The 14,011-nt window shown below is 42.6% G+C and overlaps 1 protein-coding gene across 1 annotated transcript; it reads right to left on the reverse strand.

The window, feature by feature from the left end:
- Positions 1 to 467: 467 nt before the first annotated feature.
- Positions 468 to 13,807, reverse strand: aldh16a1 (aldehyde dehydrogenase 16 family, member A1). The gene is made up of 17 exons (XM_080488870.1): positions 13,535 to 13,807; positions 10,572 to 10,671; positions 9,853 to 9,979; positions 9,600 to 9,757; positions 9,443 to 9,520; positions 8,403 to 8,590; positions 8,156 to 8,314; positions 7,920 to 8,078; positions 6,919 to 7,075; positions 6,320 to 6,395; positions 5,833 to 5,938; positions 5,578 to 5,702; positions 5,332 to 5,502; positions 3,514 to 3,718; positions 3,246 to 3,431; positions 2,870 to 2,995; positions 468 to 2,141 (listed from the first exon to the last, which is right to left on the reverse strand). Exons 1-17 carry the CDS (start codon positions 13,622 to 13,624, stop codon positions 1,980 to 1,982), a joined length of 2,373 nt encoding a protein of 790 aa, XP_080344996.1. The 5' UTR covers positions 13,625 to 13,807; the 3' UTR covers positions 468 to 1,979.
- Between the last annotated feature and the right edge of the window lie 204 nt (positions 13,808 to 14,011).

Consider the following 14,011-nt stretch of genomic DNA (forward strand, 5'->3'; position numbering starts at 1 on the left):
TCTGCAGTTGCTGTTTTGTGCTTTGTCATGCCACACTACTAGTCTCTTCTCGAAGCAGAGGATTGTGCTGCAACACCACCATGACACGGCAGTTGCTGCTGTGACTCAGCAGTAACCGGCAGGAGTCTCATGACCACAAACATCTGACTGGAAGGTTTATGGCCGCGCATTGCTGGCTGAAACCAGTTCGAGGGGAAGGAGCAAGAAAAGGGTGGAGGAGGGGGGGGGAAAATAGGAAGCAAAACTGGACATGAGTAATAAAAAACGGTATGTGTCGACCACAGTGTTTGTCCCACGTCTGTGACCATTTTACCTAGTTTCAGTGTTTGCCAGAAGTAACTTAGTGGAGGCAGTTGGGAATGATTTATTGTATAGAGCAGAGAGTTGGTGTTTATTTATTGGGATTGCGTCTTCGTAGTTTTTATCTGGAACGGAAAAATGGATAAATAAATTTACCAAACAATGAAAAATGTTTTAAATGATCTTTTAATCGAGGCATTCAAGACCAAGCAGAAGTGTGTGGGAAAGTTTTCTTCAAAACGACAACTTGGAATAAGAAAACAAGTCTCAAAGGGAATGTCTGCACAGAACAAGTAGCAACCTTCAATGTCTATAAGTCACAGTATTATTGTACAGGAAGAAAGACTCACAGTATATTTGTGTATTTGAATTGATACATGATGAACTTTAAGGCAGGCGATGTTTTTTCAGTCATAATCAGTCAGAGTATTGCAGAACCGTATGCATTCACTCACACATTGTTTTGTAAATCTAATCTCGGTAACAGCAGTGAGGTCAGGCAAAGCCCCGGGTCCCCCTGTGCTCTCTGATAACCCCGACAGGGGGCCCTGTACTATGTTTTCCCAGAACCACGGAAACAGAAATCATTGAAACGTTGTAAAACAGGCGTTTCACTTCTCGTTTAGTACGCAAGATGATGTCTTATTTCAAACAACAGCCAACAAACCCACATCAAGTGTGGGACACTATAATGTTTATTTGGAGTTTAGTCTATTTGGATGATTTTCAGCACCGTGTAGAATCAACAACACACAGAATAAAGAGTAAAACCGTACCCAACGTTGTGTACAGTAAGTATAACATTAAAGCCACTCGAGCTGGACTTGGCAAGGGTGTGATGACATTTAGGTAGAAAACAGAGGTAGAACATTTGTAGGTCTTGTAATTAAAAATGCTGTTACAAAGATTTCTTGTCAAAAAAAAAAGAAGAATTCTGAGTTTTTAAAGGGTTCTTGGATTCACGAGGTTAATCTTTGGCCATCAAAACTACATGAGCGTCCAGATCATTCAGGAGGTATTTCCATGTAGTCAGACTTTTAACTGACAATGACCCAGAATTTGGGGAAAAAGAAAACAGAACTTGTCTTGTGGTTTATAGACTCATTACGGCAGCAGTTTACTGCTGGCGTACGTTCCAGCCTGTTGTTATCCTTGCAAAAAGAGACATCTATCACAATAGATCTCAGCTCGCAATTGCAATGTGAAGGCTGACGAGATGTTTTCCTGCATTCTTCCTGTGATTATCTGCGAAAGCATAGCTATCAAGTTAGTCCGAACACCGACTTTCCATTACAAGTGCGTCAAATATATCGCTGCGATCATTCTCTGTTCATTGTGGTTTTGTGTTGATACAGTTCTTGTTAGTTTGACAATGGGAGAAGAATAACCAGTTCTGATTGTTTTGATTGCAGGGTTTTCTCTCCGTTTCGGTACCTGATACATTTGTTAAGAGCAACTTACCAAAAATAATCTTTTATACAGATTTATTATCCGTTTACTCACTTCTTGTTTTATTTTCCTTAATCCATGATGAGTGACCGTTCAATAAAGTAATTTATGGCTGCAGTTGCAGCGAAAAGTTATTAATCTACATTTTATCCGTCACAGTTTAACATTGATGTTAGTACCCAGGATATCTGAGCGCCCCTTCATCTTTCATTCTCCCTCCTCCTGTCCTCCTAAGCGGTGGGAATCCAAACACTCTTCCACTGGACGGCGTCCCTCCACAGCTCTTCCAGGAGAGCGGGATCGGACCGAGTCCAGTCCTTCTCCTCTGTCTGGCAGGAGAGTTTCAGGGTTTTCAGCGGGCTGGTGCAGGTGTTCTGGAGGTACTGACAACCCTGCAGCAGAAAGTCAGAACATCAGTGAGCGTGGGCAAGATGCTTAATGTTTTTTTTTTTTAAAAGGTACGAATTCATTTGGAAACTGAACCGAATCAAATCCAAATATTAAATGTTACGAACACAATTAAATTCTTATTAGTTTCATAGATGTGAGGGATTTGGCATCATCTTTTCCTACTAGTTTGTTCGGTAGGCAGCGAACTCTAACGGAAGCTTGGTATAATAGCGGTAAAAAGATAAACACTTTGGTGAGCAGAAGGAAATGTACGTTTTTCAAAAGCTTTCATGGTGCGAACAATAGAAACAGTGTTAATGTTGTCAACATATTATATATTGGGGAAAACAGCTTTCAATCTGATAGCCAAAGTAATTATATATCATTAATTCATTTTATCTTATAGATTATACATTTAAAAAAAAAAAAAAATCATGCTGATGTTAGTCTAACTTTGGTTTAGAATCATTTTCCTTACAAGTTTTCACATGACCAAAAAGGAATCTAAATCCTGTCCCTCAATTCAAAATATTGACAAATATTTAACAATTATATTACAGAGGATGTATTTTTTCTACATTGTTGTTGTCATATTTATCATGGCCACTAGAAATCATCAATAATCTCACCTTGTGGCTTTAACAGGTACAGTTAACCCAATGACCAGAACAGATAACAGCGTGTTGACACTAAAGCCCGCTTATCGACTTGTGTTTATTTGCCGTCTCACCTCAGCGCTGCCCCAGTACCAGACGGCTTTGATCACGCTGTGATTGGCGAGAGCCGCCGTCAGCTGGTCTCGACCTCCTGCTATGACGTTTACCAAACCTGCAGGTAGGTCGGAAGACTGGAGCACCTGAGGAGGAGGAGGAAAAAGTTCCTTGAAGATCAAAAATCCTGTTGATCATGAGGGAGAATGATGAAGTGAAGGAGAAAACGATCTGTATCTGGATGAATGACCTGCAGTTGTTCTTGCACTGCTGCTGGATGAGACTTTCTACAGTGGCACTTTCGTGACTTTGCCAGCTGGCGGTGGACCTACCCAGGTAGCATTCCCAGGCTGTTGTCAGCTTTCTTCTGAAGGCGAACTGAACTTCTTCACTCACCTGGATGAAGGAGAGGACGGGCAGTGGGTGCTTTTCGCTGGGGACCATGACGACAGCATTGCCCGCGACGATGGCCGCCCCGAGAAGAGACACCATGGAGAGGAGGGAAGGCTTGTCGGGTAGGATGACCCCGACGACCCCCAGGGCTTCAGGGAAAGAGAGGGCGGAACCAGACTTTGGCATGGGCTGAAGGAGAGGTAACCCACAAGAGGCACATTAGGTTTATACGTCTACGGACACGGCCCGTCGCATCGTTAAACGTCCTCACCAGAGATCCTCCCTGTACTTTGTCACAGTACGCTGCCCAAACATTGAGCCTGGCCACGCTGAGATCCACCTCTGTGTTGGCCTCCTCCACCGAGACGCCGGTCTGGATATAGACGGACGAAGCTATGTTCCGCCACTTGGCCTTCAGCCCCTTGGCCAGAGAGTAGAGCGACTGAGCACGTGCAGACGGGGTCTTTTTCATCCAGCTTGAGCAGAGGAAACATCAAAATAGACTTTTAACCCGTGTTTGGAGTCGAATGTGAAACACAATGAACAGTTAACCTCACGCTCTTCTGAGCAGAAGGCAGAAACCTGGCCGAGACACTTTTTGAAAAGGCTGCTACTGCGCACGCGCACTACGGCGGAAATAAATAGCTCTTGTGTACATGCGCGAGTAGATGAATAATAACATTGAAAGCCTCCAGAGTGTCATGGTCCCATTGAATAAAGCAGTAGAGAAGATGGATGAATGGGTGGAACATGACTTATTAGTTAAACTGCCTGTAGGGGGCCCGTAGGTACAACTGCAAGTTCAGCATGTGAAGTTGTGCAACATTCTCTCATATCTAAAGGACCTGGAGAAGCTGTACACGAGCTGCAGTCATTTGATGCGGTTTCTTTTGCGACTTTTCCCTCCATACAAAGTCAGCTGGTGTTAAAACGCCCAATGAAAATCTTTAAATCAGTTTGTAGACAGTGAAAACAAAACACTCTGGATTTCAGTGTAATTAAACTCTAGTTTGTTTATACACCGTGTATGACTCTGCCTATTTGTCAAGTTGAACTTTGGTCAGCACTGTGTGTTCATCACCGGCCAGATTGTGAAATAACGCACCACGTAGATGTACTTGTGACAGTCTGAACACCTAAATAAACGATTTTATGGAGGTCAAAGTTAATTTCTAAATGCTTTAAACTGTGCTAAATCAATCAGAGGCGTATAAATCTTTAACCAAATCACTGCAGTTCTCAGGTCTTTGCACTGGCTGCCTGCCATTAAGAGAAATAGACTTCATAAAACCCGACGAGAAAGCTATGAATGATCCATCCAGGCCGTCTCAAGGTGTCTGGATCAAATGTGCAATTTGTCCCCTGAGTAAGAAAAAAATAGGCAGAAGCTGCTTTGAGTTCTCATGCAACAAATATTTGGAACGCTAAAGGATAAAGTAGAGTAATCCCTCATGTTACGCTGCACTGTATCTTTAACTCCCGTATTACATCGTTCAATTATGTCTGATTAATTCCATCTACCCTTGTTTTTAATTCTCATTTTTTTGTCATCATTCTACATTGGCTGCTGTTCATGTAAAACATTTGTAAAGCACTTTGAACACCACTGTTGCTGAAAAGTGCAAAACAAATAAAGCTGCTTTGCAAAGTATGTGTATGTGTTCAAATTCAATACAGTCACTGTGAATTCAAAATTGCTTAAGATTTTAAAAACAATTCCTGGAAAGATTTGCATCTCTGGACTTCTTAACAATGATCCGTTGTCAACACAAGCTGGTGCATCGGTGCACCATGTGACTGGACAAGTATGTTGACATGCAGAGTGTGAACACACAGTGCTTGGAAATATATTGGTTATTCCAAGTCAGTCAGTTTTTAGTGATTAGTGAAGTGCGAAAGCTATAACTATGATGATTATTAAAGTTATAATAGCCTAACTGAATAAGTGTGTTTTAGACAGCATAATCAGAGTATGGCTTAAAATTGCAGTTTGATTTGCGTTAAAGAGGATCCATGAGTCTACAGGAACATCAATACATTTTTAAATAGTCCAGAATCAGTAACAATTAACCATCAAACAAGCTCTCACCCTGGCTGGACTTTGATCGCAGCCTCCACAGCGTTGCGGACATCTTTGCGGCCGCCATCGGGACAATAACCCAGCACATTGCTGCCCTCTGGTGGGCGCACTGCCACACTGCCACCCGACACCGACTTGCACGTCTTCCCACCGACCAACTGGAGGTAGGACTGAGGAGCCCTGCGGAGACATAAAGCACAATATCATTGTATTGCACCTACAATATGATGCCTTACGTGAGCTTAAATAACATACCCGCTTAAATCTGCAGGAATGACAGGTGGAGCCGTTTCAGTTCCAAATGCCGAGTAGTCCAAAGCGACCGGGGAGGAGCGAGGAAGAGAAGAGGAGGAGGATGGTCGGAGATACTGGTACAGACCCTAGCAGACGACAGAGAGTGTGAGTAAAACAGTGCAACAAGTTGTTTAACAATGATCCGCCCATTACTTGTTTTAGTTACAAGCCACGCTAACGTGAGGGGGTGTCACATGACATAGTCGGTAAACTCACCTCCTGCCCTCCGTCGGTGCAGGTGCCGCTGTCTTTGTGACCGGAGACGGGCAGACAGGGGTCGAACACGCTGTGTGAATTCACCCAGACGGAGCCAACCGACAGGCTGCGGAGATAGAAGCACCAAGTGTAGACTGAGTAAACGTCTGTTCGCTGAAGCCTCCTGTCTGCACTCTGACAAATGTGGTTGCAAACACACAGTATATACACGGGATTTGAGACAAATGTGCACATTGGAAGCTCACACGTGACAAGAAGTGCAGCCATAGACATGCTGGGCCAAAATGCTGAAGCTAAAAATGATATGAGGGCACACAAAGTGAAACCTAAACATGATAGAAATATAATAAGCTGAAGCTGATGACAAGTTTTTGGAATGATAAGAATAATGTGAAGCAAAAAAAAAGAAGTGACATATGGGGCAGAAAGTTATTTAAACTAAAGGCTCATTAAAGGTAAAAAGAAATAAATATAGTGTGGTTTGTACCTCTTTGCCGTCTCCAGAGCCAGAGTCAGATCTTCGGTCCAGATGGACGCTGCCTGGCCGTGGGGGCTGTGGTTCCCTGCAGGACGAACACCATCAACAACACTCTTATCTATCGGAATAAAGTCCACTTCAATGCTTAAGAAGAAACAAAGATGGAAATAAATAAGTGGAGGGCAGAACTTTTACCAAGTTTACTAAAACCCCTTTGATCCACCTTCTTTCCTCGGCATAGAGATTACAGAAACAGCTTTATTCATGCAGCTATCATTGAACAATCTTGCCCCTAATTTACACCAGACACAGTGAGCAGGCAGAAGGACGCCATCTGATTGCCTCAAAATACAGAGTTCACAGAAATGAAGTTTATTGCCATCCGTGTTTAATCTTTACTTTTCTGCAACAGTTATACTAGAATCAAACAATTAAATACGCTCATAAAAATCAATCTCCCTACAGATGAAAATGTCAAAGCTGATCGGTAAACCCAAAGCGATCATTTATGCATAACTCCACCACAACTTGTTTGACTCAACAGAAAACCAGTAAAAACAACGACAGCTGCAGTGAACAGGCCCTGAATTCAACACGGCTCTGCTTACCCAGGGTGACTGCTTCCGAATTACTTCTGAAGGTCATGAGAGGCAGCAGCGGTCCAGGAGAGGGGCTGACCACACATGATGAGGAGGGGGCCGCACCACAGAGCACTGTGGGGGGGTAGTGGGCCCTGGAGGGAGGGGCAGCAGAGGACTGAACCAGCTGAGAGCAGAGAAGGAGAAACATCTTATTTCATTTTCCACACAAGAGAGCCTTGTTCCAAAAGTACATTCACACGGGTTGTCTTTGAATAAAGAAACTTCAACGATCAGGGTTTTAACTGAAATTCTAAAAGAGATTGAAACGTTTATATGCAAATTACTGGTGTACGTGGACACGCATGTTGTGACTCTTGTGTATCACTTTAAGCAGGTTAGGGCTATTTCTTTTTGACATTTCACTGCATTTTGCACCAGAAAGTTTCATTTCAAAATTGGCTTTATGTTGAGATTGTAGTCATTTTCAGTAGCAATTGTTTGGTTTTGTGAAATCATATGACATTTTCATCATGTATAATCTTCACCACAATAAAGACAACTATTAAAATGAAAAGGTTAATATGGCATTATGTTTCTAGTCCAGCTCACTCTAAAATGTGTTTGAGATCAATGTTTTAGACTGCAAGGGAAAATTGGAACCGGGAGAAACACCTGCAAGCGTAGGAAGAACATTCAAACATCCAAAGTAAAGAAAAAAAAAAAAAAAGCCTGAATTCAAATGAGGGATCTCACTACTTCATTGGTGTGCAGTCTAACAGTGTCCCTATTTGATTTTTAGGTCAGTGTAATGTTTTATAGTAGTGAGTAGTAGAAAAACAACACTCAATTACAAGAATCTAAATATCTACTAAAGTGCTGAAATTTAAACTATATTTGGCTATACTGATACGCACAGAGCCAATGTATTGTTCTTGCTGTACAAGCCATTGTTTTGTTTTCATTAACATACATTCATTTTTAAACCAATAAATACAGATTGTTTTTGAAGGAGCCTAATTTCTACTCACCGTGGCCCCCTGCTGCTGAGCCTCCTGTACTGCAGCCTCCACCAGCCCGCCGTCAGACTCGCTGAGCAGAGCGACACACTTCATCCCGGACATCCGCAGCCTGAGGCGAGCCACAACGCTGTCATACACACTCTCCTGCACACACAACACCCAGTGGACCTGAAACAAACAAGGGACGGGAGGTTAACACACCGGAGAGAGTCGATTCCTGGAGGAAATACATATAGTTCCATCACCTCTTTCCTCTTCTTGAAGGCAGCCTCTATAACTTCTTCCACGGCGCTGTCAATATCAGCAGACTCAAAGACGATGAAGGGACAGGTGGCGCCAATGCACGGGGACACGGACACCGGGACCCCCATCCCCGCCGTGGACTTACACAGCATCACTCCATCCTGGAGGGCAACGAACACATCAGGTTTTTAATACATGCACGCCTCAGGCCTCCACCCTGCTGAGGGATAGAATCCATATTTTACCCACCTGCTTGTTGCCGCTGTAAGACACGTAGCTGATGCTGGGAGTTTGAGCCACTTTGGCCGCCAGCGTCATGTCACATCCCGTTAGGACATTAAGAGCCCCATTAGGAAGTCCCGCCCCCGTGAATAGATGAGCCAGCAGCAGGGTTGGAGGGCCGCAGCTCCGACCAGGGACCACGACCACAGAGTTACCTGGAAGGAAGCGATATCGGATTATAATTCACAACACGAACTTCAAACAAAACTCAACCAGCTGATATAAATTTAATTCGCTGCTTAAATCTGTACAATCAGACAAAAACACAGCTATTTCATCATAAACCTAAAGGAATGATTATTTTTTTGTTTCATTTTACAGTAAGGCCCACAGGCCAGAAGCACCCCACTAGGGAGTCCAGTCCGGATGACATTTTGAAGCTGAGATATTATGACATTAACTGCAGTATACATATTGACCACCAGGGGCGCATATGTGTCGCATTTATCCTCTTTCCACTTTGGGTTCAGGATTATTCCACAGATGTAGAATTGACTGTAGATTAAGGATAATTTCCACATTTTGCCAAAAGGGAACCATTCTGAAGTGCAGAATATCTCATAGCTGCAGTACAAATCTTGTGTATTTGATTTAATCTGTACACATTGTAAACGCATTAGTTTGAATACAACAGCTGGTCTGATGCATTGATATCAAGACGTGTCAAAATGTGATTATTGACCAAATTAAACCACGTCTGGAGTCAACTATCTTAGATGAACTTGTTACCTAACATGGCGCAATGCAATCCATGAATGCTGTTAGGTTAAATCTATAATTAAAAGCTTGTGAGTTCTTATAATTCCGTGTGTCAGTGAGAGCCACACACACACACACACACACACACACACACACACACACACACACACACACACACACACACACACACACACACACACACACACACACACACACACACACACACACACACACACACACACACACACACACACACACACACACACACACACACACACACACACACAAAACATAGGTGTTTGCTTTACCCATGGCAAGCGCTGGTAAGACTTTGAGCATGAGGGAGTAGAGAGAGCAGTCATCAGAGGTCACCACTTCCACCACGCCTGAGAAACCGACACCAGGAAAGTAAAATAAACGTGCACACCATCCACCTTATAGGTGAGATTGCTCGTGTTTGCTGACCCAGAGGAGTCCATCCGGTGACGAGTGTGTCCCTGAGCTGAGCCCAGCTGCTGTAGTACTGCAGCAGCCTGACCAGGGCGGAGGGCGAGCCCGAGGCCTCGCACAGCTCACACAGCTCCGACACGCACTGCGCGTGCTGCCCGAGCACACTCACCAGGCTGTTATCAGGGAGGGCAGGAAACACGGGGAGGTGAGAGTCCAAAAAAAAAAAAAAAAAAAAGACGCTGAAACGAGACGCTCGGTGTGTTTTTACCTGAGCAGCACGTCGGCTCTCTGGTGGCAGGTCATGCCGCTCCACTCCTTGAAGCCGCTGACGGAGGAGGCGGCACACTGCGAGACGTCGGCCTCTTCTGCGCAGGCCACGCGACACACCTCACCGCCTGGAGAGATGGAAGAGGAAAACGGGTTTTTAAACATGAGACACCGGGCCCGAACCGACACGCAAGAGGCGTGCTGGACGGACATTAACACTAATATGTCCACTGAAGAGCCCATAATCTTAGTAAAAGTCGCAGCGTTAAAACTGAGCCCATTGAGATCCATAAAATCTGGTTAGAGGAAATGTGATGATTAAAAAAACAAAACATGGATTACGTGTTTCAGTCCATTGTTGGATTTCAGGACTGCATGATTACAGGTGAATGTGCGAAACGAGACAATACATTCAAGTATTGCAATAATGATACGCTCTGTGATAAATGCAAACACTTTACTAAAGGATTTCCTCTTATGACTAACAGTGCTCTTTCTCTTGCCCCTCATTTACATCAGCTGCGATTATACCGTGTCTGTGTTATCGAGATAATCATACATTTGCAATATATTGAGTAATCCAGCATTATTTTCAGAATGTTTGACCCCCTCTTGTTGAATACGTCGAGACCTGCGGTGTTCAGGCCGAGAGTCTCTTGTTTACACGACGACGTCTCAAGTGAAAAACCTCCGTCATGTGAACCTCCCAGCTGCTCTCACCTTTACCGTCGCTCAGGGAGCGACTCCGTCTGTCTGCAGGAAGCACGAACTTGCCGTGGATGAAGAAACCGAGACATCGAGAGTGATGCTCCAGCCAAGCCTGACGGAGGAAAATAAAGAGTTATTATACCTGCTCCAGAGCAAAGAGAAATACAGGATTGAGCTTCTCTCCATTAAAAAAAAAAAAAAGAAGCCCAAGTCGTTGTATAATAATCATCCATGTAAAACTGTGACTTAAGAACCTCAGATTATCATTTATTTGTTGCTTCTTATTCTGTCGCCACAACGCCATGAAAAACTGATGGAGAAATACAGACATTCAACAATAATTTCTGGGGATTATCTCATTTAAACTCAACTTTTAAAGCACACAAAACCATCAGCCTGCACTCTGCATTCATTTTGTGTGGCGTTCAGGTCAGAAATAACAGGGGAAGCTGTGTAAACGGGTGGCATACAGTAGAAAGAAATATAAGGAACATCAACTGGGCAAAATAAACAGCATAAAAATTTATACCAACATTAGTATAACCTCCTCTGCCATCACATTGTCAGTTAGCGTTGACTTTCTTCTTCTTCTTCACACTAAAAATAAGCTCCTATTAACTCCTTGCATTTGGCCAGTATGTTAATTTAGACCAGCACCTTCTGGTAGACTGGTCACCAACTCCTCATTCCAGATGAAGGGACACATATAAATATGAAGGCAGTGACGATCACACCATGTGAACAAAGAACATAAATGAAACTGTTGTAATGAAACATTACTTGAAGGCCAGGAAACACTTCAGAATGTTGAATGTGAAGTTCAGTATGAACATCGAGGGGATGAAGTTGGAAGTCAGGAAGTAAAAAAAATAAATAAATGAACAAAAAATCTCAAAATGTGAACTAAAAGAAAGAAAGTTGAAGCTTGAGGTGGGTAACGCTAGCTGTGGTTTGCACCATATAAACACTTTAATCAGATTATATTTACACCATCCGACTGAAATTACAATGAGATGGTAGGGGGTGGTGAAGTCCAGTTGTTGATCTGCCTGCGGTGTCTGTGACGTTGTGACACGCCGGTGTTTTGAGAAAGACGGCAGGAGCAAAACAAAACTGGCCGGTGCAGGAAACAATTATTTTAGAGGCCTGATGGACGAAACGAGTCTGTGCGCATGTCGCAAACGGTGCAAAGCATTATGGGACTGATCAACCCAGATGAATCGGGTCACATCCTGGTGCCCGTAAATAGGCACGACATTCAGATCAATTTATTCAAATGGGACAATCTGATCTTAGAAACGGAAATAATTCAATAATATTGACAAAAAAAAAAGAAAAAAAGTGGCCATATAAACGCAGCAGAATCCAAACCCTCGTTTTCTATTGGTCGCGACGACGCCTCCTGTCTCGGACAGTGACTGATAAAAATGTTCAGGCCGAGAGGAGCGAGTCAACTATTTACCCAGCGAAGACCAAAGTGCAGCGCCCCACTTCTCCATGAACTGAATGGACAAGTCTCAATTTCAAGAGAGACTTCAGTCATTCATTTCACTTGTTGATAGCCGATTAAAACAAACAAACAAAAAAATCAATCAAAAGGATGTGAGTTTTATGAGTAACATGGAAACCCTGCAAAGCTGTGGTTTCACCTAAAAGATAATAATATTATGAGAGCGGGATACTCCATTTCCCACAATGCAACTGAAAGGCTTTCACTGGTACTGAGACAAATCATAAAACACTTTCAAACCCTTCAGCAGAGCAGCGAGTTCATGTGAGGCGTTCAGGTACAATGTTCAGCGTGGGTCATTCAACATTTGGACAAAATGCTGACATTTTTCTTTTTATATTAAATCGTATGCAGGACAACTATGTGCAAAAGAACAAAAAATAAGCTGAATATAGGGGGAATTTATTCAGACAAAAAATACAATTATTTGCGATATGTATTGCTCTGTTTGTACAATCAAGTCAGTGTTAAGTGTTTCTGATACTTCGTTGAACTCCAAGAGCTGTTTCATGCATGGGAATTCAAGGACGAATGGATCCTGAAAGTGACACAAAACTGATGATAAAAAAATAATGAATTATGAAATCACACAACAAAGAAGAAAAGACACTCGAGGACCACAGACTTTGCGAAAAACATAACAAAAACAGTGGTAAGAAGGTGCGAAGCACATAGAAATAAACTTTAAATTAATCAGAGACACCCAAAAAAAAAACGAAAAGCGAAATGGGCAAATAATTTAAAAGCATCATACAGAGACACAAAGTTTATCACAAGTGCTTGAACAAAAAACTCGAAAGGACTAGAAAAACATGCTATGACAAAGAGGCCAAATTATTAAAAGGTATTAAACTGTCAATAAATAAATGAACAAACACACCAAATATCTATAAAGACACATAAATCATCTACAAAATAAAAACAATTTCTATTAGTCATAAAAAGATGTAAAGCAATCAAAATACATATTCATTATAAACTGCATACAAAAACACATGAAGAAAAATGACCAATAAATAGATGAAAATCATCCTAAAATACACAGAAAGGGAGCATAAATGACACTGAATTATCCACAAATAACTAAATTGATGAAGAAAATGCAATCACCTTTAAAAGAAGACATCGAGGGGAGTATTTAGATATCATATTTCTAAAGCTTTTTTAGTTGTTTTAGCTCATTTTGTTTTACGTCTTCTGCACATCAGACACAATTGAGGAGTCTTAGTGGCAGAAACCGGCTCACTGGTGACTTTTAAAACCACATTAATAACTTTCACTTTGACGTTTCATTTGCAGACTGTGTAAAGACGCAGTGAAGTCACATGTTTCCATGTGAGTTAAAGTTAATGAACCTCACATGAGCCTCACAGGGACACGACGACCCCCAGCGACCGCCAGCTCCAATTAAAGCAACTTGTTTCTTTCTTTCTTTTTTAATAAACTTATCTGATTTAAACTTTACCTGTGCAGTGGCGGGGCTCGAACCCGCGTTCGGTCCGAACTCCATACTCTGAAATATGTCAAACACCGTCCGGGTGGTGCTGCCAGCCATAATCAGGAGGGGTCAGACAGAATGGACACTCAGTGTCGCCGTCTCCGAGTGCGTGGAAGATTTATTTATGGTAGAATCTGCAGATTATTCACTAAATGTTTGGAGATGGTGCACAAAGTGTTGCAGAAGAAGCTAACAGGAAGGCTACAGGGTCGTCACTCCGTCACTCCGCCTCCAACAGGAACATACAACGTGCGTCCCGAAGCTGAGCCGAGCAGGGTTGCCAGATCTGCGCAACATTTTCCATCTCGAACATTAGATAAAACCCGCTCAACTCAATACAAACTGGGCTGAATCTCAAGGTAACTATTAACTTATTCTGATATCGTTCATATAGTGCAATAAGCATAAAATTACAGTGAAAAAAGGGGACTTGGAAAATGCCCA

This window comes from Lipophrys pholis (assembly GCF_963383615.2).
Source record: "Lipophrys pholis genome assembly, chromosome: 19".
In the NCBI taxonomy this organism is placed as follows: domain Eukaryota; kingdom Metazoa; phylum Chordata; class Actinopteri; order Blenniiformes; family Blenniidae; genus Lipophrys; species Lipophrys pholis.